The sequence below is a fragment of the Tachyglossus aculeatus genome, chromosome 20 (assembly GCF_015852505.1).
Source record: "Tachyglossus aculeatus isolate mTacAcu1 chromosome 20, mTacAcu1.pri, whole genome shotgun sequence".
Lineage (NCBI taxonomy): Eukaryota > Metazoa > Chordata > Mammalia > Monotremata > Tachyglossidae > Tachyglossus > Tachyglossus aculeatus.
The window spans coordinates 8,409,832-8,436,374 of NC_052085.1; the positions used below are offsets into that span (position 1 = coordinate 8,409,832).

A 26,543-nucleotide genomic window follows, 5' to 3' on the forward strand; every position below is an offset into this window, starting at 1 on the left:
TGCTGTGGACCATCTCTGCTAGGTGTCACTGACAAGGCCGGTGAAGATCTCCCCATCCCTGTTACCTGGGTAAGCTATTTTTTAAAATGGTCTTTTAATTCTCCCTGCTCATCCTCCATCCCTCCTTTAACTGTTGGCCCCCATGTTTTCCCTGTGCTCCTCCTCTCCCCTGCCACCACCCCCCCCCCCAACACACACACACCTAGAACCCCACCTTAGACACCTTTTTTTGAAAATGTGTCCAAGGTTAGGAGCTTGGCACAAAATGGGTAAGGGTGCGGGGGAGCTATAGAAAGAAAAATGAAAGTGGGAAAACCAATGTGAATGGCAGGATGGAAGCAGGGCAGTGAGAATAAGAAGGAAAACCATCTCTGATTGGCCACGTGTGAGACAGGGAGATTGCCATTGGACTTGCCAGGGACACTAAAGCCGAGGCCCGGAGATCGTGGAATCGGGCTAGCATAGAAGGCAGTTCTGGGCAAGGCATCGTTCTTGGCCCACTCTCCTCCCAGGAGTAGAGAAAGCGAACATAGCTGCCAGAGAGAAAGGGGAAGGTCTCACCATCTATCTGGTGGTTGTGTCCCGGATCGGCTCCTGAGATTTCTGGGGAGACTCAAGAGGGACAGGGCAGTGAGGGGGGCTGTATATGTGAATGGGTTTCTTGATACGAGATTTTATTTGGGGGAGAAATTATTATCGTAGTTGGATTTTGAAGTTAGGCTGTACCTCTGTAAAGCATGTCTCTATCGGAATTTGTTTCTCAACATCTTGTGGATCCTCTTAAAAATAAACCCAGAGTGTCCCATACTGGATAACCGGGTGTGTTTTGATCTTGGGGGAAACCGCAGAAATTCGTTAGGCACCAAATTATACAAAAATGCTGAGGGTGTTGGAGTGATGGGGGCCTTTTACAGGGCGGTTGTGTTGTGGATTGTAGGGTTCTTTCAAACCGACCCTGCAAAGCAGCCCTTGGATCCATTTGAAGGGATTGAGAAAGAGAGAACCTGTTCACCAGGAAACACTTCATTAAACACACACTGTCACCAAGTTGTAGCAAGTTAAGTCAATAATTGTAATTATGAAAGATGCCCTTTAAATTCTTCCTGCCCCCGTCCATCCCCTTGTGTGCCAATAGAATGGAGAAATCAAACACATTTTGAAATGCCGTGGGAATAAGCAAATGTCTTGACTCCGTGCCTAGGGAGTTAACATTCCTAAATGGGATTCTTTGAACCTACAGGAAGCCTTAGGAGCTAGGGGTGGGGGCCTTGTCTTGGAACGATGATCATGGTAAATCCATAGTTATAACCCGTATAATTGTTTATGTATTTTTGGCTTTAAAACTGAGCCAACTACCTATAATCTGTAACTGCCATTGGCAAGGCCCATTGGCAAGCTGGGATCGAGGCACAGTGAGTAGATTGGTGTTTCAATCAATCATATTTATTGAGCACTTACTGTATAAGGAGCTCTGTACTAAGTGCTTGGGAGAGGTCTAACACAACAATTATTTGTACATATTTGTTACTCTATTTTACTTGTACATATTTACTAGTCTATTTTATTAATGATGTGTATATAGCTACAATTCTATGTATTCTGATGGTATTGACACCTGCCTACTTGTTTTGTTTTCTGTCTTCCCCCGTCTAGACTGTGAGCCCATGGCTGGGTAGGGACCGTCTCTGTTGCCGACTTGTACTTCCCAAGCGCTTAGTACAGTGCTCTGCACACAGTAAGCGCTCAAAAAATACGATTGAATGAATTAATTTAAATTACAAGTAGGGGAAGCAACAGGGTTTAAAGATCTAGTCATAATTGCTGTGTGGGTTGCGAACCTAAGTGCTTAAAGGTTAAAATAGGATTTAAGTGCACTGGAGATGTAGAATGGAGAGAAATTGGGTAGGGAGACTGGAGATTAGCCAGAGAAGACTTCCTGGAGAATGGTAGTAGGGCTTTGAAGATGGGGAGGGCTGTGGTCTTTCGAAGGGAAAGGGAGGAAAGGGTAGATGGCCAAAGAGACCAGAGCGAGGTACAGTGAGTAGGTTGACAGAGGATTGTAGTGGGAGAGGAGCAAGGAAAGGCTGGAGGGGCGGGGAGACAGATTGCATCAAGTGCCTTAAAGCTGATGGTCAGTTCTTTAAGCTTGGTGCCTGTGCAGCCAGTGGGGTACCACTTCAATGGGCAGAGCCCACAGCCAGAGAGACTGTAAGCTCAACTATTAGGCGTCTGTCTGAGTAATGGCAGGGGAAATAGATGAATTAATGCGGGGTTAGGGGCAGAGCTCAGAGGAGATTTCATCAGTTTTGATTGCAGTGAGTCCTAGTCCAAGTGTAACTGAGTAATCAGCTAGCAAGTGTTCCTGGTTAACAATCACTCCCAAGATCAGATACCAGCTGAAAGGGGTTTCAAGCATTTTCCAGTAATGTGGAGATCACACATTTGACCAAAATGTGGTTTGGGTATGAAATCAAAACCCTCAGAAATCCCCGTAAAGTAGTTTTAAGCAATAAAGCCACAAAAGAGTTTGCTTCCTTGGGCATTGTAAAATGACCAAATGAAAGGCCCGAGGAGGGCTTTTAGCGGCAAATCTATTAGTCAGCCGGTAAGGTACACCTTGTGTGCTCTGCTACTAATTGGTGGACCTTTATACAATTACAGCCAAGAGAGTAGCAATTAGAGAACCTTATTTTTTAAAATGCAAAGCATTTTTTCTGTGCTTTCACTTGCCTGTCAGTGAAACAAAGGAGAAAGATTAGAAGCCACCACGCCCATGCTTCTCATTTGACCCACCCACTTGACCTAGCTGTATTCATCTACCCCCACCTCCGATCAATCAATTAATCAACAGTTTTTCTTGACGTCTTACGGTGTTTCCGGCTTTTCCCTGCTCCAGTCCAGGCAAGCCTTCTTGCCATGCCCCAAACAGCCCTCACTTTCTCACCACCTCCATGCTCAGAATGTACTCCCTTCCCGATTTCAATGTCGATGAGATTTAGCAGTGGGGCAGTGAGGTGAGTGTGTATCCTGGCTTTGTGTAAGAGGCAGAGGCTGTGAGGGATGAGTAGGTGTGTGATTTTGCAGACTCTCCTCTAGTAGTGTGTGTGCTTTTCTTGGCTGTGTGTGTTTCATACGCTCCATGTGTGGTGGTGTGTATATTTATCGACATTGTAATCAACCCAGCCATTTTATGTTTAAGAATAATTAAGATCTTGTGTAAGGTTAAACTCTGCTCAGATGTTTGTGCTGACTTTGTCTACTATCTTAATAGAGAGGTACCCTCTAGGATGTCAAAGGAGCTTCAGCCTGAGCCTAGGTGTTGGAGTATATGTGTGTGTGCCCTCTGGGATGTAAATTTGGATTTCTGTCTGGGTGTGAGTGCGTGCACTTGGGTGCATGGGTTAAGGTCAGTCTGTGTTAGAAGGCTGTGAGGGAGGGAAAGTCTGGATATGGAAGCCTGTATGCCTTGAGAATGGTAGCAGCATCAGGAGTAGGTAAAAGGAAGGAAGAAATGAGGATGAGAAAGGTGGGGAGAAGTAGGGGAAAATGAAAGATGTGAATAGGAATAAGGAGTAGTGATAGGGGAAAAAAGCAGACAAGAGGGGAAAAGTTAAGATCTCAGACTTTACTGAGCCAAGGTTCCTGGGCCAGGTTCTTCCACTCAGAATTTCTGCTGATCGTGGCCCTTTCCCCCAACAGGGAAAGCTCAGACCATCTGGCCCCAGTGAAAACCTTCCACATGGACACTCATTGATTGAGCGCAGCTCTGAGGCAAAGAATGGTAGCATTATTCCACGCACAACCAATGAAAATAAGAAGTTAAAATTTCCCATCCCTGTGCATGTCAGTCAGTGGCATTTGAGTGCTTCCTGTACACAGAGCATTGAACTAATGCTTGGGAGAATACAATACAAGAGTTGTTAGACACATTCCCTGCCCACAGCGGTGTATGTCCCAGGATCCCTGATTGAGAAAAGGAAGCCTAGCCAGCCTGGCAGGTGAGTGGTAGGGAGATTCATTAATTCATTCAATCATATTTATTGAGCGCTTACTGTGTGCAGAGCACTGTACTAAGCGCTTGGGAAGTACAAGTCGGTAACAGATAGAGACGGTCCCTACCCAACAATGGGCTCACAGTCTAGGGAGATGAGAGCCGTGTGGCCTAGTGGATAGAGCAGGTGTCTGGGTGTCAGAAGGACCTGGGTTCTAATCCTGGCTCTGTCACTTGTCTGCTGTGTGATCTTGGTCAAGTCACTTCACTTCTCTGGACCTCAATTCCCTTATCTGTAAAATGGGGATTAATGCTCTGAGCCCCATGTGGGACAGGGACTGCCTCCAACCCGTATCTACTTGTATCTACCCCAGTGCTTAGTACCATGCCTGGCCCATAGTCAGCACTTAACAAATATCATATAAAAAAAGAGAGAGGGCTTTTGGGAGAAGGAGGAGAGTGGGGCTCTTGGGGACTATGGGCTTCTATGGGGAGAAGCAGGCTACAATCCTGCATAACAGACTATGTTCATTCATTCAATTGTATTTATTGAGCGCTTACTGTGTGCAGAATCCCGTACTAAATGCTTGGGAGAGTACAGTACAACAATAACAACAACACAGTCCCTGCCTACAATGAGCTTACATTCTAGAGGGAGAGGCAGACAGTAATATAAATTTCAGATACGTACCTAAGTGCTGTGGGGCAATTACTCTCCCTACCTTTAAAGCTCTATTAAAAGGCATAGCTCCTCCAAGAGGGCCTTCCCTAATTAAGTTCTCATTTCTTCTTCTCCTACTTCCTTCTGTCACCCTGATTCACGACTCTCTTTATTCACCCCTTCCTCAGCCCCACAGCACTTTCATACACCTCTGTAATTTATATTAATGTCTGTCTCCCCCTCTAGACCGTAAGCTCACTGTGGGCAGAGAGTGTGTCAACCACGTCTGTTATATTGTACCCTCCTAAGTGCTTAGTACAATGCTTTGCACTCAGGAAGTGCTTAATCAATATGCCTAAATGATTAACTGATTTGATAGACAATACGGCTCTCACAGTCACCCCTTACTAGTGGAAGTGCAGGTTACACAGGGGGATGACCAAAAAATAGAAGGAATGAGAAAGGAAGAGAAAAACAAAGGCCATCGATAACCCACAAACCTGTACTTCCGAACAAGCACCTGGTAACAAAAGAGACGGATGCTCCAGAGATGGAGCATTAAGCAATCATCCAGAAACTAATCCATCCTGTTCCTCTTCGGATGGGCACTCTGGGTACTAAATGTTCCTAGCTCCACGGAATGTCATTCCGCTTCCAGCAACCCACCGCTATTCCTGAAAATCACCTGAGAGCGGAATACTTCATCTAGAGCCCGTCTCTCAATCGTATTAGCAGGAGCAATGCCTCTTAATACAGTGCGACAGAAACTACACTCTGTTTGGGCTGCATTACCGAAGGGGGTAATTGAGCGTTGCCGTGTTATCGGTTCGGAAGAAGACTTTCATTTTCTTTAGCTTTGCCCTCATTTTATTCAATCAGCGGGCTTGGCGAGACCTATACCTTCTAGCCAGGAGGTTTTTTACCCATGCTGGATCGCTTTGAGCAGTCCGTGAATATTGTTGGAGTGGTGGTGGTGGAGGAGGATATGTCCTGATAAATAAGAGATCTCTTTTCTGGTTAATTTTGCCATAAATTATCAAATTGGGACCCAGCCCACATGGTTTGGATGGAATAATCCCACAGCCTCATCATGACACTGTTACAGTCATGTTGAATTTTCTGCTAGAGTTTTCGACCAGTGCATGGATTTCTGAGTTACTAGCCTCTCCTTAATTACTGCCCATGAAAATTCTTGGGATTGAGTTATCAAAAATGGCAGGGATTTCCAAGCAAATTTTAAAGTGGCATTTCCTGTCTCTCATATTTCCATATTAAAGCATCATCTTTAAAATCAGGCTTCTTTTCATGGCATATCTGTCGTGGCAAATTTATTCCTTTGTGTTAAACTAAAATTTCTGTCTAACATTTATTTCTATGGTGATTTAAGAGTGACTGAAGCAATTAGGGATTTTTATTCCCGAGTTCCTCCTCCATTAACCTGGATAGACCAACTTTCCACAAAATATCACATGGATTATATTTGCAATCCTGTGGGGTGGAAACTGGATGGGAGTTATTTTAAAGAGCTAGCAATCTAACAAGGGTAATGAAGAGAGGTCCAGATATAGGTATTTCATCGCCTGTATGTGAGAGAATTATTGGACTGCGTGCATTTAGTACAGTGCTCCGTTCGCAGTAAATGTTCAGTACATATCACTGATTTAAGATGGATGTGGTAGCAGTTTCAGGAGCATTTTGAAGGAGGGAAGAGATTTGGGGGAAGGAGATGGGGACATCCAGGCAGAGAAAATAGTATTTGCAAAAACAGTGAGACAGGGTAGTCAGAAGATGTAGATTGTAAGCAGCTGGCCCGGGTAAGGCAAGCGGGAGTATAGCCAGAGATTAGTTCAGTTATTTAGTGACTCATACCAATTTACCTTTTTCTATTGTTTCTGTTTTGTGACATGTACAAAATGTGTTGTTTTCATTATTCTATTCCGTGTAGCTCAGAAAACCTATTTCTTCCCACCTTTTCTAGCATTCATGAGTCACAAACCATAATGATGCAAGCCTGTTCTTAACCACGCATAAGCATGATCTAAAACACTTATTTTGGTCTTCAGCATTGTGACATCCCTTTGTGGGTTTCATACTACCTTGGTGATAGATGATGCTAACAGATCCTTCGGTGGCCTTTTTTGGGAGAAAACATGTAACTCTTTTTTCAGTTGTCCTAATTTTGGTAATGAGCATGTAACTTTGCTTCTTGTCTCCCTACTTTCTGATTCAGGCATGTTTGAGATTCCTCAAGACTGCACTTTCATTAATCCGAGTTTCAAGTCTTTTTAACCACTGCCTTGGTTTAAGTAATAAAGCTTGGGAGGGATGAGCGGATGAACAGAATAAAATTAATTAGGTGGGCTAACTCGTCTGTGCCCCAAAAGTGCCTAGCGAGGACCCTCCTGGATAAAGAGGATAAAGGTCAAGGATAAAGAAACCCGATGTTTGGTTTAAAAAAAAAAACAAACCTCTCAAAACTGAGTTTCAAATCAATTAATGGTCTTTATTGATCATTTACTCTGTGCTGAGCACTGTACTGAACATTTGGGAGAATAGAATAAGTAGGCCTAATCCCTGCTCTCAAGGAATTTATAGTCTAGCCAGGAAGGGAGTGAGCACAAATTTAACCCAGATAATTGGTTTGGCCCCACATTCCTCTGTGTGGTGAGTGTCATGCAGTTAGGGTTAGCGTGTCATTACACCCTGAGAAGCGTACATTACAAGAGAAGCAGCGTGGCCCAGTGAAAAGAGCACAGGCTTTGGAGGCAGAGGTCATGGGTTCAAATCCCGGTCCCGCCAACTGTCAGCTGTGTGACTTTGGGCAAGTCACTTCACTTCTCTGTGCCTCAGTTATGGGGATTAAAACTGTGAGTCCCCCGAGGGACAACCTGATCACCTTGTAACCTCCCCAGCACTTAGAACAGTGCTTTGCACATAGTAAGCGCTTAACAAATACCATTATTATTATTACACATCTGAAAATTGAACTGTGAATAGGGTGGGCAGGAGTCGTGAGAGGTGGTTATTTAACCTCCTTTTAAAAAAAAATTAAAATGCGGTTCAGCAAATACTGAGAAGCAGTGTGGCTTAGTGGAAAGAGCGTGGGCCTAGGAGTCGGTGGACCTGGTTTCTAATGCTGATTCTACCAATTGCCAGCTGTGTGACCTTGGGCAAGTCCCTTAATTTCCTTGTGCTTCAGTTTTTTCATCTGTAAAATGGGGATTCAGTACCTGATCTCCCTCCTATTTAGACTTTGAGCCCCATGAGTAATAGGAGTGTTTTCCAACCTACTAACTTGTATCTACCCCAGCACTTAGAGTAGTGCTTGACACATAGTAAGAGCTTACAAATACCATAATTATTCTTCCTTCCTGCTTTAAAAGCTTTAAAGAACATCTGAGATATCTTGCAAGTTTCTCGTGAGCGGGGATCACGTCCATCGGCTCTGTTATATTTTCCCAAATGCTTAGTGCAGTGCTTTGCCCATGGTAAGCACTTAATCAGTATTATTGATTGAGTGATTAATAATCTTTGATGCTCAGATTATGCTCTCTTATCAACCCACCAGTGGGTTTTACTGAACACCTGTTAGGCACTGGGCATTTGGGGAAATACAGAGGAGAAGCACAAGAAACAATCACTCTGAGTTTGCTGTCTAATGGGAAAACAAGATGGACTAACTGATGAAATACTATTAAACAGTGTGAGAATTGATATAAATGATAAACACAAGTGGGCAAATAAATCAACAACATATAACCTCCCTGTTAGTGTGTCTCCCAATCCCCAAGATGATGCAGAATTGACTATCTTTTCCTTGGGGCCATAATATGTGGAATAATAATTGTGGTGTTTGTAAGTTTAATGGTATAATTTGTAAGTTTAGTAGTATTAAACACTGTGTACAGAGGACTGTTCTAGGCGCTGGGAAAAAATACACAGTTGGGAATTAGATACGGTCCCTGTCACTTGCATATATCACAAAGCTCTATGTGTCCAGCATTGTGCTAAAAGCTGAGGGAATGAATTGTAATCAAGGTCAGAGACAGTCCCTCTCCCACAAATGGGCTTGCAGTCTAAGTAGGAGGGCGAACAAGTATTAAATCCCCATTTTGCTGATGAGGACCTGATGTTAGGTGACTTGCCTAAGGTCATTCAGCAGGCCTGTGGCAGAGCTGGGATTAGAAGCCAGGTCCCCCTGGCACTCGGTCCTGGGCTCTTTCCACTTGGGCACACCGCTGCTCACTGGAAGGTTCCCCGACTTCTGGAGATCTTATGCTTTCTCTTAAGGACTATTTCAACTCTGAATCTTCAGTGGCAGGGCTCCAGTTATATATGTGGAAGGGAGTGAAGTATCAGGGCCCGTTTCTCTGGCCAGCGGGAGCGGGGCTGGCTTGAGACAGGAAGCGGGATGGATGGCACAGTCCATACGGTCAGGGGCATTGACACAGGGAGGCAGTGGCTGAGAAACCAAAAGCACCTAGCCTTCCTCCCCACAAGAAGGAAGTGTGATCCCTGTGTCAGCGGGGGCTGGAGAAGGGAACCCAGAGGTTTGGGAGTGGGGAGAAGCAGTAGCACCCCTGGAGAGGTGCTCTAAGTCCTGGCGTTGGGACCCGCTTCCGTGTGATGTCATTATGTGCTCCCACAGTGTCACATAATGACGTCCTGCAGGATGTGAAGGGGCGCTGAGCAAGGGAGCCCGTGGGAGAGGCAAAATCTCATCACCAATTCCTTCCCGTCGGCCATGAGTGCACTTCGCACACATGGCCGAGATCGGGGTTGGGGTGAGGAGGAGGGCTCCTTACGCTGGGGGATCATTGCACTTGACTGTCTGTGCTCATAAAGGCTTAAAGCCACCTTGGATTATTTCACCCACCAAAGCAATTCCTTCAGATTGAGCTAGCCAATATTTAAGGGAAGCTCTGGGAGCTAGGCGTTTTCCTTGGCTCGCAAAGAACTTCAGTCACTCAGTTAGTGGTATTTATTGAGCATTTACTTTGTACAGAGCACTATGCTGAGTGCCTGGGAGAGTACGGTTTAGAATCTACAAAGGAAGAACTCATGCCCTCAGCCCTCAGACACACATAATCTTTTGAGGTCTGGCATAAGTAGGAATACAAATAATAGAAGCCCAATTTTGTGGGGAGTTGTTTCGTTTCAAGGGCATTCAAAAAAGGAAAATCCCAGGTACCCTGCATTCACCACCATTATCCACAGAATTTAGTATAGAGCCTGGCACAAAGTAAGTGCTTAGCAAATACCATTTTGAAAAAAAGTGTAGCATGAAGAGATACTTACTTTCACGCAGTTCTTCAAGTGAACTGAAATACTACTGATACACCCCAGAGATTAAGAGTCACGGGGCCATTGTCTGTTGTGTGAGGTCATCTATAGTGGTGTCATCGGTTACCCAAACTCCTGAGTGATGTCCAGGACAGATGAATTAAGGGAGGTAGATAGTGTGAGATCATTGTTGGTCTGGGAGTGGAAAGAGTGACCTAATTGTAAACTTCTCAAAGGCAGGGATGGTGTCTGCCGACTCAGTTCTGTTCTTCTGGGTCCCTACTGATTGATGGAATAACTGTGTCCATTCTCACTGGGCCACTTGACAGGACTTGCCCTTGGTGACTGAACTGCAGATAGAAAGGATTGTGACCTCCTCTTCCTCTGAGATTTGAATTCTGGACCTTTCCTGAATACGTGGTGAATGGTGTCGCTGGGTTTTCCTCCCTTATATTTCATTTGGTTTACGGCAATTTCAAGTCCTCCTCTTTGGCATTTTTAGAGTGTTTTAAAAGCTCTCACTTCTGCCATAGTGGGGCAACATTTAATAGAACCAGAGGAGGTAGGCGAGATGCCATTTTAGCTTAAAGGCAAGGCTCAACCCCAATCCTATTTCTCTCAATTTTGAAATCCCACTCCGTGTTAGGCCACCACTCACAAATTAGGAAGTGGGGAAGGAGAAAATTAGAAGAACCTTCCCAACTCCACCTAAAGCTCCAAGGGGACATATGACTTCAAGCTCAAGTGACTGTCCGGTGCCCTCCAGGACAGGGTGGCTGCAGGGGTTGCTCTAACTTGAGAGTTCCAGACTCCTCGTAGTCACCGAGTAGAAAAATTTCCTGAAATTGTCATTAGGGAATGGTGGGGTTGGAAAGATTCCACATCAAACCCTTGAAGAAGAAGCAATCGTGGACTAAATTTCGGCTTAAACAAATTTGCTGAGGAGATGGGCCTGAGGGGGCTGGATGGCTGCCATCTTTGGGAGATCAATCCCAGCTGCTCCTGTCTCTATGGTGCCTTGGGACATGGTTTATGTCATTACCATTTGAAGTTGGCTCTGCCGAGAGTTCTAGAGTAAGAAAATTCACTCCCCTGACAGGTAGCTGTTGGGAACAGACAACAGCAAACATTGGTTTCTTCTCCAGTTGTTTCAAAATTCTCCTTTCGGTGATTGATCCTGGAGGCTTTCTCCTAAAGTAGAAAGAAATCATGATAAGTAGATGGTAATTATGGAAGAGTGACTCATGGCCATCAGCATGAAGACGTGTACGCTTGGAAAAGCGTGAAAAAAACAAGAACATTTAGACAGGTGCAATTCATTTTGACCGTTATTTCCTAAACACTCATGTCTATATTAAAAAAAAAAAACTTGTTTGAGATCTTTCTTTTGGCTTAAAATCTTAGTGCCTTTCTCCAGTAAAATCTGCAGTGAAATCCAAAGTTGGGAGAAGCAAGAAGTGTAGAGATAATAAGAAATGTCGTATTCTGGAACCAAATCTTAAGGCCAGTTGGTGCCAAGCCAGTACCGTACTTAGGAATAGTGAATGGACTGAGTTTAATGAGTGTCTTGCTTCCTTTTAAGTCAGAGGTTAGAGACGAAAGGGCAGTGTGAAAAAAGTTTGCCTTTGGACAGAGCAGGGAATCTACGTGAGCCCAGTGTGGGAAAAAGTCTGCATGTGATCTGAGTGTATTGTCTCTAACCCAATGCTTAGTACAGTGCTTAGCACAAGTTAGCATTTAACAAACATCACAGGTATCATTGTTAGTCCTGTCTTAAAGGTAATCATACAGTGGAGCTGAAATTTTTATCTTCACCACTTAAAATCCACTCAAGAAGATCTTCGGTCATTCAAGGTCTGGGGATCAAACAAACCACTTCTTGAACTCAGTTTGAATTAAAATGAAACCTCAGCTTAGCGGCAGGTGTAACAGAAGGTGAATTGGAAAGCCGTAATGATAATTATGGTATTTGCTAAGCACTTACTACGTGCTGGGCACTGTTCGAAGTGCCAGAGTGGTTACAAGCAAATCGGGTTGGACACAGTCCCTTTCCCACTCGGGGCCCACAGTCTTAATCCCCATTTTACAGATGAGGAAACTGAGGTAATTTAGGTAACTGAGGCACAGAGAGATGAAGTGATTTGCCCAAGGTCATGCAGTAGACAAGTGGCCCTGAGGGACAGCCCACTGCTCACATACTGCTTATGTACATATCTGTAATTTATTTATGTTAATGTCTGTCTCCCCCTCTAGACTGTAAGCTCGTTGTGGGCAAGGAATGTGTCTACCAATTCTGTTATATTGTACTCTCCCAATGGTATAATACAGTGCTCTGCACACAGTAAGTGCTCAGTAAATACAATTGACTGATGTCAGTTCACCCTACCCTGTGATGGGGGCCCAAGATGGATGGGAAAATAACTTGTTTAAAGATTATGCTGAAGCTAGAGGTTCGCTTCTCTGCCTTCTTCTCCGGCCCAATCACCCCCTTATCTTCTCTGTGCCTCAGTTTCCTCATCTGAACAAAAAAGGGGGGTTAAATCCTACTCCCTCCTACTTAGACTGTGACCCTCATGTAGACAGGGATTATGTCCAACCTGATTATCTTGTATCTGCCCCAGGGCTTAGTAAAGTGTTTGTCACACGGTAAATACTTAACAAATACTGTTGTCTCTATTATTGTTATTAATGTTCAGCTCCTTCTAGCCTTAGGACAAGGTATCAACTGTGAATTCTCTGAGTTCCTCCCCCGACCCCCAAAACGTAATTTTCTCCCAGGGCCTCCTTACAATTTTTTTCACCAATGGAAGATGCCCTTGCTCCTGACTCACCCCAAGCTGGGCAGTGGTGACCCTTGGTGGTATCATGTCACTTTTCTTCTTTACCAAACACAGATAGAGGACCATCAGGTCTTTCTTTGACTCTCCCTCCCTTCCACTCTCCCTCCTCCAGCCCTATATGGCCCCAAGGGGCTGCCAGTAGCAATGGTTAGATGGGCCACCTCAGTGATCACGCGGCTCCCTCAACATCTACCATGTGGACACCCTCTCATCTCCAAGACCTCCCCTGGAAGAGGAGGTTCAGGTCTACAGCTGAGCCTAGGGAGGCCTGTTTTTCAAGAAAAATCTACAAAAATGAATAGAGTAGCAGCCGAGTCTATTCAATCAAAGGCATTTATTGAGCACTTGCTCTGTGCAGAGCACTATATTAAGCACTTGGAAAAGTACACTAGAGCTGGTAGAGGTGGTCCCTGCTGCCCACAAAGAGCTTATAGTTTAAAAGGATACAAGCCTGCTCTGATACCTCTTAGGTCTCAGCCACGTGGCCGGGTGATTATTTGCTTGACTTAATAACCTTGGCAGGAGTGAAATTAACCTTGCATCTTTCCCTATCATTAAGTAATAGCAGGATGGAAAATAACCAGCTCTCACCCTATAGCTACTCTTCCTTATTAAAGCTACCTGAGCTCTCATTTAAGACCATCTGTGTTTGCCAAACAGGTAAGCTTAGACCCAATATGTCTTTTTTTTTTTTTTCCATTTCAAAAGGAGGTAATTTTTCAGATCTTGGCTCTCGGGTTCTTGACCTCCACAAGGAGCCCAAATCTGAATTTAATCCAGTGATTTAATCTAAGAATAACTATGACCCAAGCAACTGAACTAGAATCAGACCCTTTATTAAGTGAACTCACAGCTACGGTTAGAGCGCCAGAGGGCCTATTACTGCGCTAAATATTTTTTGCAATAGATTTTATGGTAGTAAGCACTGTACTAAGCACTGGGGTAGACACCAGCTAATCAGGTTGGGTATAGGTCATGTGTTCATAGAGTTCAGACAAGAAATGGAGTCAGGATGAGAACCCAAGTCCTTCTGACTCTGAGGCCCTTGCTCTATCCACTAGGCAGTTCTGCTTCTTGGAATGCTTTGTGTCTTCCATTCACTTTCACTAAAGTATCACTTTTCCGTTTTTATTGTCTTTTTCCCCCAGCCCGGGTGGTGACTTGGAAGCCCTGATTAGCCTCACACTTTCTCCAGTACAATCTGAGAGTGCTTTCTCTTAGTGTCAGAATATGCTCATCATCATTGTGTTTATTTGTGTATGGGGGATGCCTGGATGTTGCATTTGTCTCCCCTATTAGCCTGTAAATTGCAAGACCGTATTTGTACTCTGATATGTAGAGACAAGGGTATAGATCCCCAGCTACTCACCCTTGGATACTCAGTTAACCCTGTTGACTAATACATAGGCCTGATGTTGATCGCGGAAGACGCATTAGCTCCGCTGTCTCCTTGTCCCCTAAAACAATGGAAGCAGCGGATGTGTGTGCAGAGAATGTGTGAGGAGGGGACGTGTGCTCCGTGAGGAACTGAACATAAAAAAACAGAGAAAACCAGGGACCCTTAGAGCCTCACGGGAAGGCACCGAATCAAGACCGTTCTCTGGAGAAAGAGAGTGTGGGCTGCTCTTTCGAAAAGGTGATTTGGCAAGAGTGATTGACAGTTGAGAAAGGTGTGAAGAATTTCTTCTCCTGTAGACGTATTTACAAGGAGTGACAAGAGATGACAGCCTCAGCGTTGTCTACATTTAATTTCCCCCCACATCGCAAATCAGTCACGCTAGAATGTTACCATTCTATCTTCTTTTGTTTACTCAAACTAAGATCTGAGAGGAAGATATCTTTCTGGGTGTGGATAAGGCTTGGCTCCAATTTATCCATCTTCATTTATGCAGAACCTAGAGTGGGCAGAATTGCATTACACTAGCTTGGACCAAGCAGAAGACGAGAAACTTTAAATCATTTTTTTTCCAGGCTAAGTGAGGCATTTGAGAGTGGAGTATATTAGCATATGCACATCATATGCCCTTCAAACAAAGGAAGCATAAGGAATATAATCTTCTTTGAGGAAAAAAGATCTGAGGGCAGCTACTAGTGATAAGTCCCAAAAAGCTTTTCCTTGAAAAAGTGGAAAGTAGCGTGGCCTAGGGGAAAGAGCTTGGGCCTGGGAGCCAGAGGAATTTTGTTCTAATTCTGCCTCAGCCCCTTACCTGCTGTCTGATCTCGGGTAAGTCGCTTCACTTCTCTGAACCTCAGTTCCCTCATCTGTAAAATGGGGATTTAATCTCTGTTCTCCCTCCTACTCACAGTGCGAGCCCCACGTGGGACATGACGATCTTGTATCTACCCCAGCAACTTGGCACATAGCAACTGCTTAACAAATACCACATTTGAAAACTGGAGGGAAAGTTGTTGGGTTTTTTAAATGTTATTTGTTAAGCACTTACTCTGTGCCAGGCACTATACTGAGCGCTGGGGTAGATGCAGTGCTCTGGCGGATGTGAAAGGAGAGGGAGTTCCTGAAGCAGGGCTTTTGATTTTTCTACTGACTGTTTCATCATCATCATCAATCGTATTTATTGAGCGCTTACTACGTGCAGAGCACTGTACTAAGCACTTGGGAAGTTTCATACCCCTCATGAGCTCTTCACCGATGCCCCTGCAAGTGATTGGACAGGAGATCTGGGAAAAGGTCCTGGTGGCTAGTGGGTGATAAGATAGCTGCTGACAGACTTTGCAAATTCCAGACACGTTGATTCTCGTGGTACACTGGGCATGCTGGTAATGAGCTGATGTTAGAGTTGCCATTTTGTGGAAGTAAGGCCACGTTTGGCTTATTCTAGAACATTCCTTTAGAATGGGAGCTAGTCTTGGGCAGGACTGTGTCTTTTGCGATATTGTACTCTGCCAAGCTCTCTGTGCACGGTGAGTGCTCAACTAATATGATCGAATGAGTGAATTTCTCCAGGGAAGGAGATCCCCGACCATCCCCTGCCCCCCAATCCCACACCCGCTCCGCTCTCAGGTCTGTATGAGCTCTAGCACCGCGTTGGAGTCCCAGAACTTTGCAGCAGGTGCCGGCTTATTGATCCGCCGACCAAGACTTAAAACGGACATTTCTGCTGGGGACTAGCCTAGCCAACCAAGACAGGAATGGATTAGAGGCAGTCAACAAAAAAAATTCAGCCAGGCACTCACTAGTGGAGCTCCGATTATATCAAGGTGCACGAGAAGCAGTGTGGCTCAGTGGCTTTGGAGTCAGAGGTCATGGGTTCAATTCCCGGCTCCGTCAATTGTCAGCTGTGTGACTTTAGGCAAGTCACTTCATCATCATCATCATCATCAATCGTATTTATTAAGCGCTTACTGTGCGCAGAGCACTGTACTAAGCGCTTGGCAAGTCCCAAGTTGGCAACATATAGAGACAGTCCCTACCCAACAGTGGGCTCACGGTCTAAAAGGGGGAGCCAGAGAACAGAACCAAACATACTAACAAAATAAAATAAACTTCTCTGGGCCTCAGTTCCCTCATCTGTAAAATGGGGATGAAGACCGTGAGCCCCCAGTGGGACAGCCTGATCACGCTGTAACCTCCGCAGCGCTTAGAACAGTGCTTTGCGCATAGTAAGCGCTTAATAAATGCCATCATTATTATTACGTAGAGGGCAGGATCACGGGGACAATGGACAGAGTAGAAAGTCTGAATTAGCTTGACTAACAAAACGCTGAAGGTAAATCTGTCTCACAGGTGTTGGTTTCTAAGATCCGTTTCTATTCCAGCTCCCCAGGTTCCCAGGCCTTCCTCTGCTGCCCTCTTCTGACACTGGAAACTGCTTCCAGGGGTGTTCACAAATGGCATAAAACAAACGTGGGAGTAGGAACCAGAGATCATCAAATCAGCTTCTGCACCTGGAAAACAGCCTGGAGTTTCCGCCTGACTGCAGGAGAGGAAACGGAACGGAGACCCAGAGAAAGAAAACGCAGCGGCCGTCAGGTAGCGCGAAATGCAACTCCGAGGCACCGGGAGAATTCGGAATCGGAGAGGCACCAGGAGAGTCCGGGGTTGACCGCGGGACGTGCCTCTCTCCAAGAATATATATTCTTTCTGACAGCCAGTTTCTCGACCTAACTCTTCGGCCGGTGCAAAGGTGAGTGAAGGCGACCCACTGCGGTACTTTCCGTGCGCCACGTCATTGTCTCTGCTGATAGTATCGGTCAGAATGATTTTTAAAAAAAAATATTTTTTTATGGTACTTCAGCGCTTCCTATGTGCCAGGCACCGTACTAAATGCTGGGGAAGGTAAAAGGTAATCAGGTTGGACACAGTTCGTATCCCACGTGGGGCTCCCGGTCTTAACCCCCATTTTACAGATGAGGTAACTGAAGTGACTTGCCCAAGGTCACACAGCTGACCAATAATAATAATGGCATTTATTAAGCGCTTACTATGTGCAATGCACTGCTCTAAGCGCTGGGGAGGTTACAAGGTGATCAGGTTGTCCCACAGGGGGCTCACAGTCTGAATCCCCATTTTACAGATGAGGTAACCGAGGCCCAGAGAAGTTAAGTGACTTGCCCAAAGTCACACAGCTGGCAGTTGGCGGAGCAGAGATTTGAACCCATGACCTCTGACTCCAAAGCCCATGCTCTTTTCCACTGAGCCATGCTGCTGGCAGTGGCAGGATTAGAACTCAGGTCCTTCTGACTCCCCAGGCCCATGCTTTGTCCACGCTTATCCCGGTGCTTACTAAGTGTCAAGCATTGTTCTGAGCGCTGGAGTTGACACAGGGTGATCAGGTTGATCACAGAACATCCTGCTGGATCGGGGGCAGCTGGGTGGCACTAGCAGGCAGTAAATTGGGGCTGAAGCTGTCAGTAGCCTCAGTCTACTGTGGCCACGCGGAGCCTACAAATAGACTTCGAATGGACAGTTGAAAAAGTGCAGCCAAGCTCTCACTGAGAAAACCTGATCCACGGAAACAAGACGAGGAGGGAAAAGAGGGGAGTTGTTGGCTCTGGGGAGCAGGGGGGTAATGAGGAGGAGTCGAGGGCTGATGGGGTAGACGGGGATACTCCGGGGCTGCTGGGATGAGACACTAAATTATTAGGGTTCAGAGGAAAGTCTTGCAGTTCCAAGGTAAATGGCTGCTCTCAGGCCGGGGATGTGGCAGAGATTGGCACGGAATGGCAAACAGGACTTTAGAAATGTCCTTATTTGACATTTTGGTAATGCCTTATTTGGGTAAAATCCTGTGCAGACTTACTAGCCTAACATCGCCAGATGTGACAAAGTGCAATTATTTCGGTTTCATAAATGGAGAAAACTGAGGCCTGGATCTATGACTGTCTCAATAACAATTCAGTAAGCAGGATTCCCTGCACAGGCTGTGTGTGGGCTCCAAGCTATGAGGGCAGCAGTTCACCCCCGAGCCCAGAGGCCAGGGGACCAGGGAGCTACTCAAATCCTGACTCCGCCACTCGTCTGCTCTGTGGCCTTGGGCAGGCCACTTCACTTCTCTGGGCCTTAATTACCTCATCTGTAAAATAGGGATTAAGATCGTGAGCCTCATGCGGAACAAGGACTGTGTCCAACCTAATTAGCTTGCATCTGCCCCAGTGCTTAGAATAGTGCCTGGCACATAGTAAGCGCTTAATAAATACCATTAAAAAACCCCCACATTCTTCATATGACTTTGTTTGACCCAAGCTGCAGCACCATTCATGGCCCCTGTTTTCTGTCATTAGCTAGGAAGAAAACTATCCTCGGGCTTTTTTTTTTTTTCCAGCAACTGTCCCACGGTCCCTTCGGCAGGCTGAAAGTCAGATTTCTAAGTAGGGTGGACTCTTCCCCTTGCCTCCACCCCCAAGGCACTAACCAGACAGGTAGAAACCATCCTACAGTTTATTTGATGGGATTTTTTTTTTTCTTTTAATCCCAGAAGCTGTTAGCAGGGAGTAACCGGCGATGTCTGGTGGTTTGGAGAAGGCCTGTCATCACTGCATCTCAAAAATAGCAAGCAATGGTAAGTGGGAGGGGAAGGAGAGAATTCTGAGGGAGGGAGAGGAGCGGACAGCGGGTAAGTAGAGCTGGGCTGAAGTGTGGGTGCCAGAACTTGTACGGGGTATAGACGGTTGCCGGGGTAGCTTCTAAAAGCTGAGCCAACATCTATCTGGGGTCTCGGTTGCTTTTATTATTATTATTATTAATAATAATAATGATAATAGTCATGATGATAATAATTGTGCTGGCTAAGTGCTTGCTACATGCCAAGCAGGGTATTAAGCAGTGTGGCCTAGTGGATAGAGCCGAAGCCTGGCAGTCAGAAGGACCTGGGTTCAATCTCGGCTCCACCGCTTGTCTTCTGCGTGACCTTGGACAAGTCACTAAACTTCTCTGTGCCTCAGTTACCTCATCTTTAAAATGGGGATGAAGAATGTGAGCCCCACATGGGACAGGGACTGTGTCCAACCTGATGATCTTGCTTCTAGGCCAGAGCTTAATATAGTGCCTGGCACATAGTAAGCACTTAACAAATACCAGTTTTTTTTAAAAAAAGCACTGGGGTGGATGCAGGAGAAGTCAGGTCCTGTCCCAATTGGGACGCCCAGTCTAAGAGGGAGGGAGAACAGGTATTTAATCCCCATTTTATAGATGTGGAAACTGAGGCACAGTGAGGCTAACTGACTTGCCCAAGGCCACATAACTGATAAGTGGCAGAGCAAGCATCAGAACCCAGGTCCTTGTCACTCCCAGGTCCTTGCTGTATCCACTAAGCCACACTTTGTGGACTTGGGGGAACCTTGATTCAACAGTTCCCGGCATTGATCAGAGGACTCCCTTAAGTCGTTCTGGGAATTATTGAGACAGCCTTAGCCCTTAGCAAATTAGCCCCAAATCACTAACGAGACTAGAAGAAAGGCCTGAGAAAAATGGGCAGAAGGTAAGCTGGGGAGGCAGCCGACTTAAGAAGTGAGAAAAATTAGTTTCAGAAATGGCTTTTTAGTATTTATTAAGCACTTGACTAATGTGCCAACTCTGTGCTAAGTGTTGGGCTAGATACAAGATAATCAGATGACCAAGTCCCTTCCCTACCCAGGGCTCATGATCTAAGAGGGAAGGAGAGTAAGTACTGTCTCCCATTTTACAGATGAGAAAGTTGAGGCACGGAGAAGTTAAGGGAAGGTCACCCAACAAATCAGTAGCAGAGCTGGGATTAAAATCTGGGACTCCTGCCTTCTAGTTTTAGGCTCATTCTGCTAGGCCACACTGCTCTTCAGGCATCATTGCTGTTGGTGATAAACGACAGTGGCATACTTCACCTTACACTGTGCTTCCAGTCCTATCACTCATTATCCTTTCTCTATTCACAGCTTACTTTATCTCTGCACTCCTGGCTTTCCTTGCCCTGCCACTGTCCATGACTTTTACAGGTAAGATTCAATTGTAAGATTTGATTCATAAGATTGTAAACCTCTAAAGGGCAGACCATGCCTTTTTTATCATGATTGTGGTCTCCCAAGCTCTCAGTACAGTGCTCTGCACACAGCAGGCACCCAGTGAATATAGGTGATGAGAGTGGTGGTAAGCTTTCGACCAGGACAGCATCTCAGATGCAGATGCTAATTAGAAGAGGTGAACATTTGTGATATGCCCTTTTGTGGAGATCTCAGAAACATGCTGAGTAAACTTTTCCCGGGATGAAACTGATGCCATCCTGCCTGAAGGCCGGAGAAAGGCTATAAATCAGTGCTGCCCAGCCTTCCTGGGTCTGCCGTTATGCCATTCTCTGTACCTCAGTTTCCTCATCTACAAAAATTGGGATTCAGTACCTGTTCTCCCTCCCACTTGCTGTAAGCCCCATGTGGGACAGGGACTGTGTCCAAGATCAATTTTTTTTAATGGTATTTGTTAAGCGCTTATTATGCACCAGGCACTGAACTAAGTGCTGGGGTAGATTCAAGATAATCAGTCGGATACAGCCCATGTTCCACGTGGGCTCAGTCTTAATTCCCATTTAGAGACGAGGTAATTGAGGCACAGAAAAGTGAGGAGACTTGCCCAAGCAGACAAATGGCAGGGCTGGGATTAGAACCCAGATCCTTCTCACTCCCGGGCCAAGCTGCTTCTCATCATCCTCTAACATCTCATCAGTTAATACAGTGCTTAGCACACAGTAAGTGCTTAACAAATACCATCGTCATCATCATAAAGGAATGGACTGAGGGCAAATAGACCCCTCAGCATAAGTCTGAGCAAGCAGCGGTGAAAGCATACACACTGCTGGCCTCTGATGTGTTTAGCGTATGAGGAACTAAAATTCAGTAGCAGCCTGGGCGGATGCAATCAAATGAAAATGGCTGGGCTAAGCACACTAACTGTTGTGTGCTAAACCCTTGAGAGAATACAGTGTAATTAGTAGATATTCGAGAGCAATTTTCTCCTAGAAAAATCCTCGCAAAATGTGCCCTGGCCAATCACTAAGGGAGGGAGCAGAAGAAATACAATGGAGAACTTTCCATCAGTGATATTAATAAATACCATTATACCATTATTAGTGCTTACTGTGAGCAGAACACTATACCTGGGAAAATACAATAGAGTTAGGAGACACGATTCCTGCCCCCAAGGAGCTGACACATTTTTCACTTTTTCACTTTTGCAGACACATGCTTAATTTTCCCTTCTGTAACTGGGGGATAATAATGCCCTCCTCCCCATCTATCACACAGTGTTGACATGGGTAACGAAGATAGACTAGCTGCCGGTGCAAAGTGATCAACTCAGCAGAAAAGTCATGACAGAAATATGTTAAAAAAAAAAAAATCAAGTGTAGCCATTCCCACTCTATTCAAGTGGATATCAACCTGCAGGAGTGGAGGTCAATGCATTGTTTTAGCCTGCTTCCTGAATCCGTATTTAGAGAAATAGCATTTCTTGATTGTTCAGGAGTTCATTATCCATTTGTGGGGATTTTCCAGGCTCTTTCTTTCTCTTTACTTCTTACTTTTTTATCATTCTGCTTCCTGTTGGCCACACCTGCAATAGCCAAAAGTCAGGATAGTTTCCAAAACAAAATCTAGGCTACGGATGTAGCTTGATGATACAAATGTCCCCTGCTCTATTTCCACTGAAAACCAAGGTGACTGGATAATGGGGCATGTGATTGAAACAATTCGGCAGTCGAGCAGGAGCAGACTGAATATTTGAGCCGTCTAAACGGAGCTTGTCAGTGGCCATGAGATGCCTGTTTTGTCGAGGTCTTGGTCTGTGAGTTTTGTTCATCCGACTTCTGTTCCATTGTACTAACCCGACAGAAACAGAAGGGGAAGAAACAAAGGTGCTTTTCTTCTATGGTTTTCCATTTGTTGCAAATTACAAGTGGAAAAGAGGGGTTAGAAAACATTGAATGTAACAAGTAGTGTCCAGGAAGGTCAAGTTAGTTTTCAGAAAGGAGAGGTGCTTGGCTCATAATAAGCACTTAAAAGCAGTTGCCAGGGTGATGAAGGTTCCCATGGAAAACGATGGGTCAGTTGCCAGGATGCTTCTATTTTTGTGGCACTTTAAACAGGAATGGCATTAGTGCTTGGGGACAGCACCAATTTGGTCAAAAATCTCGGCACTGGCAAGGTGTGGGGCAATATTTGTGATTTTTCCACACCTTTCTGCCCCCTCCCTTTCCAGTTTAGGATGTCCATTTATCAGGCTTTATACAGGACAGTCCTGTTTTCAGCTGGTCTGTCTTCTGTTAAAAAATATTAATAATAGTAATGGTATTTAAATGCTTATTATGTACTTGACAGGGTGTAGATACAAAATGATCTGTTCAGACACAGTCTCTGTCCCACTGTGGGCTCACAGTCTAAGTAGCAGGGAGCATAATTGCCATTTTGCAGATGAGGAAATTGGGGCACAGACAAGTTGCGACTTGCCCGGGGTTACCCAACAGGCAACTGGTGGAGCTGGCATCAGAACCCAGGGCCTCTGACTCCCATTACCGTGCTCTTTCCACTAAGCCACACTGTTTCCTGTTGGTGCTGTTCTTTCTGTATCCAGTATATTTATTTCTGTGTCCAGCAATTCCCTAGGATCCCTTCCCTGAGTGCCCACAAAGAGCCTTTTCACGTGTGTGTTTTAAAGACATCCGTACTCTCATAACATCTGTTGCTTATGCCATGGGTAACGTGAAAGTGGGTGACCTCTTATCAGACCCAAAAGCTTATCGATGTCCCCGGGAGGAGATGATAGTACAAATACCAGTTGTTCCCACTGGTTAAAGATCCCGCTTTTTATTTTTGATAGTAGAGTTTTTGTCATCTTCCTAGCTAAGTAGAAATTTGGGTGTTGGGGGGTGGGCAGCAGAGATCCAGGAATTCTTGAGGGCCTTCGGAAGCCATTCTACCTCAGCAAGTGGGGACTCACCTTCCACATTGGCCCCACCCAACTGCACTTCCAGTTCTCACTTTCCGCAGTGGCTCCACAATGCCTTAGGATCCCTGCACCACCCTGCCCAACTGCACTTTCCACTTTCCCTGCAGAAGGAGGGCGTTTCGGCTGCAATTACTCGTCCGTTGTCACAGGTCTGGTGGGATTGCTGGCGGAGGAAGCAAGCTGTCAGGCAACAGTCACAGTACCGGGGGATGGCGCGAGAGAGAAAGTTCAAACAGAGGAGGCATAGTCGTTGCACGGAAATCATTGGTGGAATATTTCTTCCCCCTGGTTGTCTGCAAGGCCCTGGGATGTAGATCTTTTATTTCTCCTAAGTTTCTGCTTCTTTTTTGATTTCCAATCTAGGAATTAGGTTTTTGGAGGTCTGTCCCGTTCAGCCTCTCATCCCCCTCTATTTGCTGGTGGGGGGCATCGTTGGCAGCTTAAAGGTAATATATACAGTATTTGCTTATTATACTTAACAAATGTGTCTCTGTGTGTGTGTGTGTGTGTGTGTGTTTATAGCTGCCCTCCAAGCATCTCTCTTTCTGACATAGTACAGTGCTCTGCACACAGTATCTTTTCAATAAATACTGTTGATTGATGTTCAGAAAAATCTAGCTTGGTACAGTTTCTCTCTTTTTTTTTTTCTTTTATTTAAATGGTATCTGTTAAGCACCAAAATATGTGCCAGGCACTGTACTAAGCACTGGGGTAGATATAAGCTGATCAGTCCGGACACAATCCGTGTCCCACATGGGGCTCATGGCCCAAATCTCCATTTTACAGGTAAGGTAACTGAGGCACTTCTGACCGACTTTTTCTTCTTCCCCCTCCCCCCGCCAAACATCCCATCTCCTCCCTCCCCGACTCCCGGAACCCAGGTCTCCCTGCTGCTGTACGACTCCAACCGGATGAGGCAGCTGCTTTCCAAGTCCATCGTGATCGACGACGATGACGACGATGAGTATCCGTGGCGCCAGAACGCTCACCGCTACTACGTCCACCTCATCCTCAGCCTCTTCCTCTTTCTGTGGTTCATAATGGGCAATTACTGGGTCTTCTCCGTATACCCGCCCAACTTCATCCCCCCTTTCCACCGGCCCCGGGACTACTGCGACAAAACCCTGTACATCTTTGCCGTCGGGGCCCTCTCCCTCAGTCACACCGGGCTGTGTCTGCTTGTCTGTTGCAGCTGCTGCACCTATCTCTTTTCAAGGCGGAGCGAGGCCCTCGGCGGGGACTGAGTCACGCCAGCGGTCTGGTGAGGAAAGGGTGGCCGGCACCTGAGCCGTCTCCCCCTTTTTTTAGAGGTCACCCAATGCGCTGAAGACCCATAGGGATCTCTTCTACTAGAAGCACATTCTGCCCGGTTAACTGTGGGAAGCTGCCGTCTTACTCCTTCAGCTGCCTTGTCCATCCTGAATTTTTCATCTCTTTACGTTCTTTCTCCAGACCGTCCGGTATTTGGCGTAACGCGGTTAAAGGGCAGAGGCTCTGAAACTTTGGGGGATGGAGGGAGAAGGCGACTCTAAATGTCTCCACGTCATTTTGGGAAGGTAGAGCTGCTTCTCTGCCCACCTCCCAGTTGGCTCTAGTCTAATCTACCCACATGGGGGTAACCAGAGCCGGCTTTAAATAGCCTTGGAGTGCAAGGAAAACTGACCACGTGTTGGCTTTCAGACCCACGACAGAGCGATGTGCGGCCTTGACATTCAGCGCTGCAGAGGGAAGCGGTTCCTCTGACCGTGCTTTGGTTGGGTAATATTTACTGCAAAGCTCTTCTTGGGCTTCGGAGATGCCATTTATTTTTCTCGGCTCTAACCTTCGGCTGAAGGAGCTGCCCTAGTTAGCCCGACCCCGTGAGCTATTCGAGTACCTACCTTGGTCTTGTAAAGGGCAGCCAAGGAAGCTCCCCTTTGGCCCCGGATAGTCCGATAACGGGGGAGGAGCCCGTGAGGTTTGGAGCTTGAGGGGCTCACTTCGGAGTGGTGAAGCCCAAGGGTGTAGCTGCTGCTTGTGGACATCAGGAGGCTTGCTTGTTTGAACAGAGGAAGGCAGCGAATGATGATTATTGTGGTATTTCTTAAGCGCTTACTATGGGTCAAGTACAGTTCTGGGTGCTGGGGGCGAGAAGTTAATTAGGTCAGACACAGTCCCTGTCCCACGCGGGGCTCACCGTCTACCGGGGAGAAAGACAGGAATTGAATCCCCGTTTTACAAATGAGGAAACTGCAGCAACAGAGAAATTAAGAGATTGGCTCAAGATCACACAACAGGCAACTGAGTGAAGCAGCACGGCCTAATGGAAAGAGCGTGGGCCTGGGAATCAGAGAACCTGGCTCCGCCACTCATCTGCTCAGTGACCTCGGGGGAGTCACTTCACCTCTCGTGCCTCAGTTACCTCATCTGTAAAATGGGGACTAAGAGAGTGAACCCTATATGGGATAGGGACTTTGCCCAACCTGATTATCTTGTATCTATCCCAGTGCTTAGTACAGTGCCTGGGATATAGCAAGTGCTTAACAAATGCCCTGAAAACAAAAGAAAACTGATGGAGTCAGGTCGAACCCAGGTCCCCCTGACTCCTAAAGCCCATGCTCTTTCCACTAGGCCAGGTCCCCACAAAAGGGTATGTGCTGAACAAATAGCACAGGAACAAGAGACTAGTGAAAAGACAGAGGCGATTTAGTCTGGGGAAGGCCACAGTCTCACGGGGAATCAGGAAAACCAAGCTCGGTTCTAGCCCGTTTTGCTGAGGTATTTTAGAGAAGGGACTGAATTTCTCCTTGTATCACAGCTTTTCTGTTGATAAGTGGAAGGCGGTGTCTACTGCACTTTGGCAGGTTTCTGGGGATTTTGTGGAGCTGAGTGAGAAAGTGAATTCATCGGAGGAAAGAATGCACTAGCTGTGCCACATTCCAAGAACAGTGAAGTCTGTAAAATACCATACTTCAAGTGTCTTCAAAACAAGGATCTTGATTGCTCGAAATACGCACAGCAGCTAATCATTTCAGCACTCTCCCTAAAAGCTCCTCGAGGAGTCCCATTGTTTGCTTTATAAGTGGCCCACTATGGCAAGAATCCCATCAAATTAGAAAAGAGGGTGGACCAAGGTTATACGGAGTGGAGGAGGAGAATGAGGTCATTGGGGTGTTTTTTCTAAGGGATGACAGGATTGAGATGCCACGGCCCCTTTTGAGCATTTGTCAGCTTTGAAGAGGTATGGGCTTGGTTATGTATGGTGTTAATTATGAGATTACATATGAGATTACAGTGAAATGATAATTAGCCTCAGAAGTCTCCATATGCCAGCACTACTGCCTCCCCCTCACCCCAAAATAT

The 26,543-nt window shown here is 45.9% G+C and overlaps 1 protein-coding gene across 1 annotated transcript; it reads left to right on the plus strand.

The window, feature by feature from the left end:
- On the plus strand, positions 1-24,580 carry TMEM272 (transmembrane protein 272). The gene is made up of 6 exons (XM_038761976.1): positions 1-69; positions 16,553-16,920; positions 18,712-18,795; positions 20,144-20,203; positions 23,565-23,647; positions 24,083-24,580. Exons 3-6 carry the CDS (start codon positions 18,738-18,740, stop codon positions 24,443-24,445), a joined length of 564 nt encoding a protein of 187 aa, XP_038617904.1. The 5' UTR covers positions 1-69; positions 16,553-16,920; positions 18,712-18,737; the 3' UTR covers positions 24,446-24,580.
- Positions 24,581-26,543: the final 1,963 nt, after the last annotated feature.

What these genes read in the sequence shown, in the direction of transcription:
- TMEM272 (XM_038761976.1), top strand. Translation starts at nt 18,738, where the DNA reads ATGTCTGGTGGTTTGGAGAAGGCCTGTCATCACTGCATCTCAAAAATA. An exon ending in ACTGTCCATGACTTTTACAG is followed by an intron (nt 20,204 to 23,564) that starts GTAAGATTCAAT and finishes TTTCCAATCTAG; the next exon opens with GAATTAGGTTTTTGGAGGTC. An exon ending in GCATCGTTGGCAGCTTAAAG is followed by an intron (nt 23,648 to 24,082) that starts GTAATATATACA and finishes CCCGGAACCCAG; the next exon opens with GTCTCCCTGCTGCTGTACGA.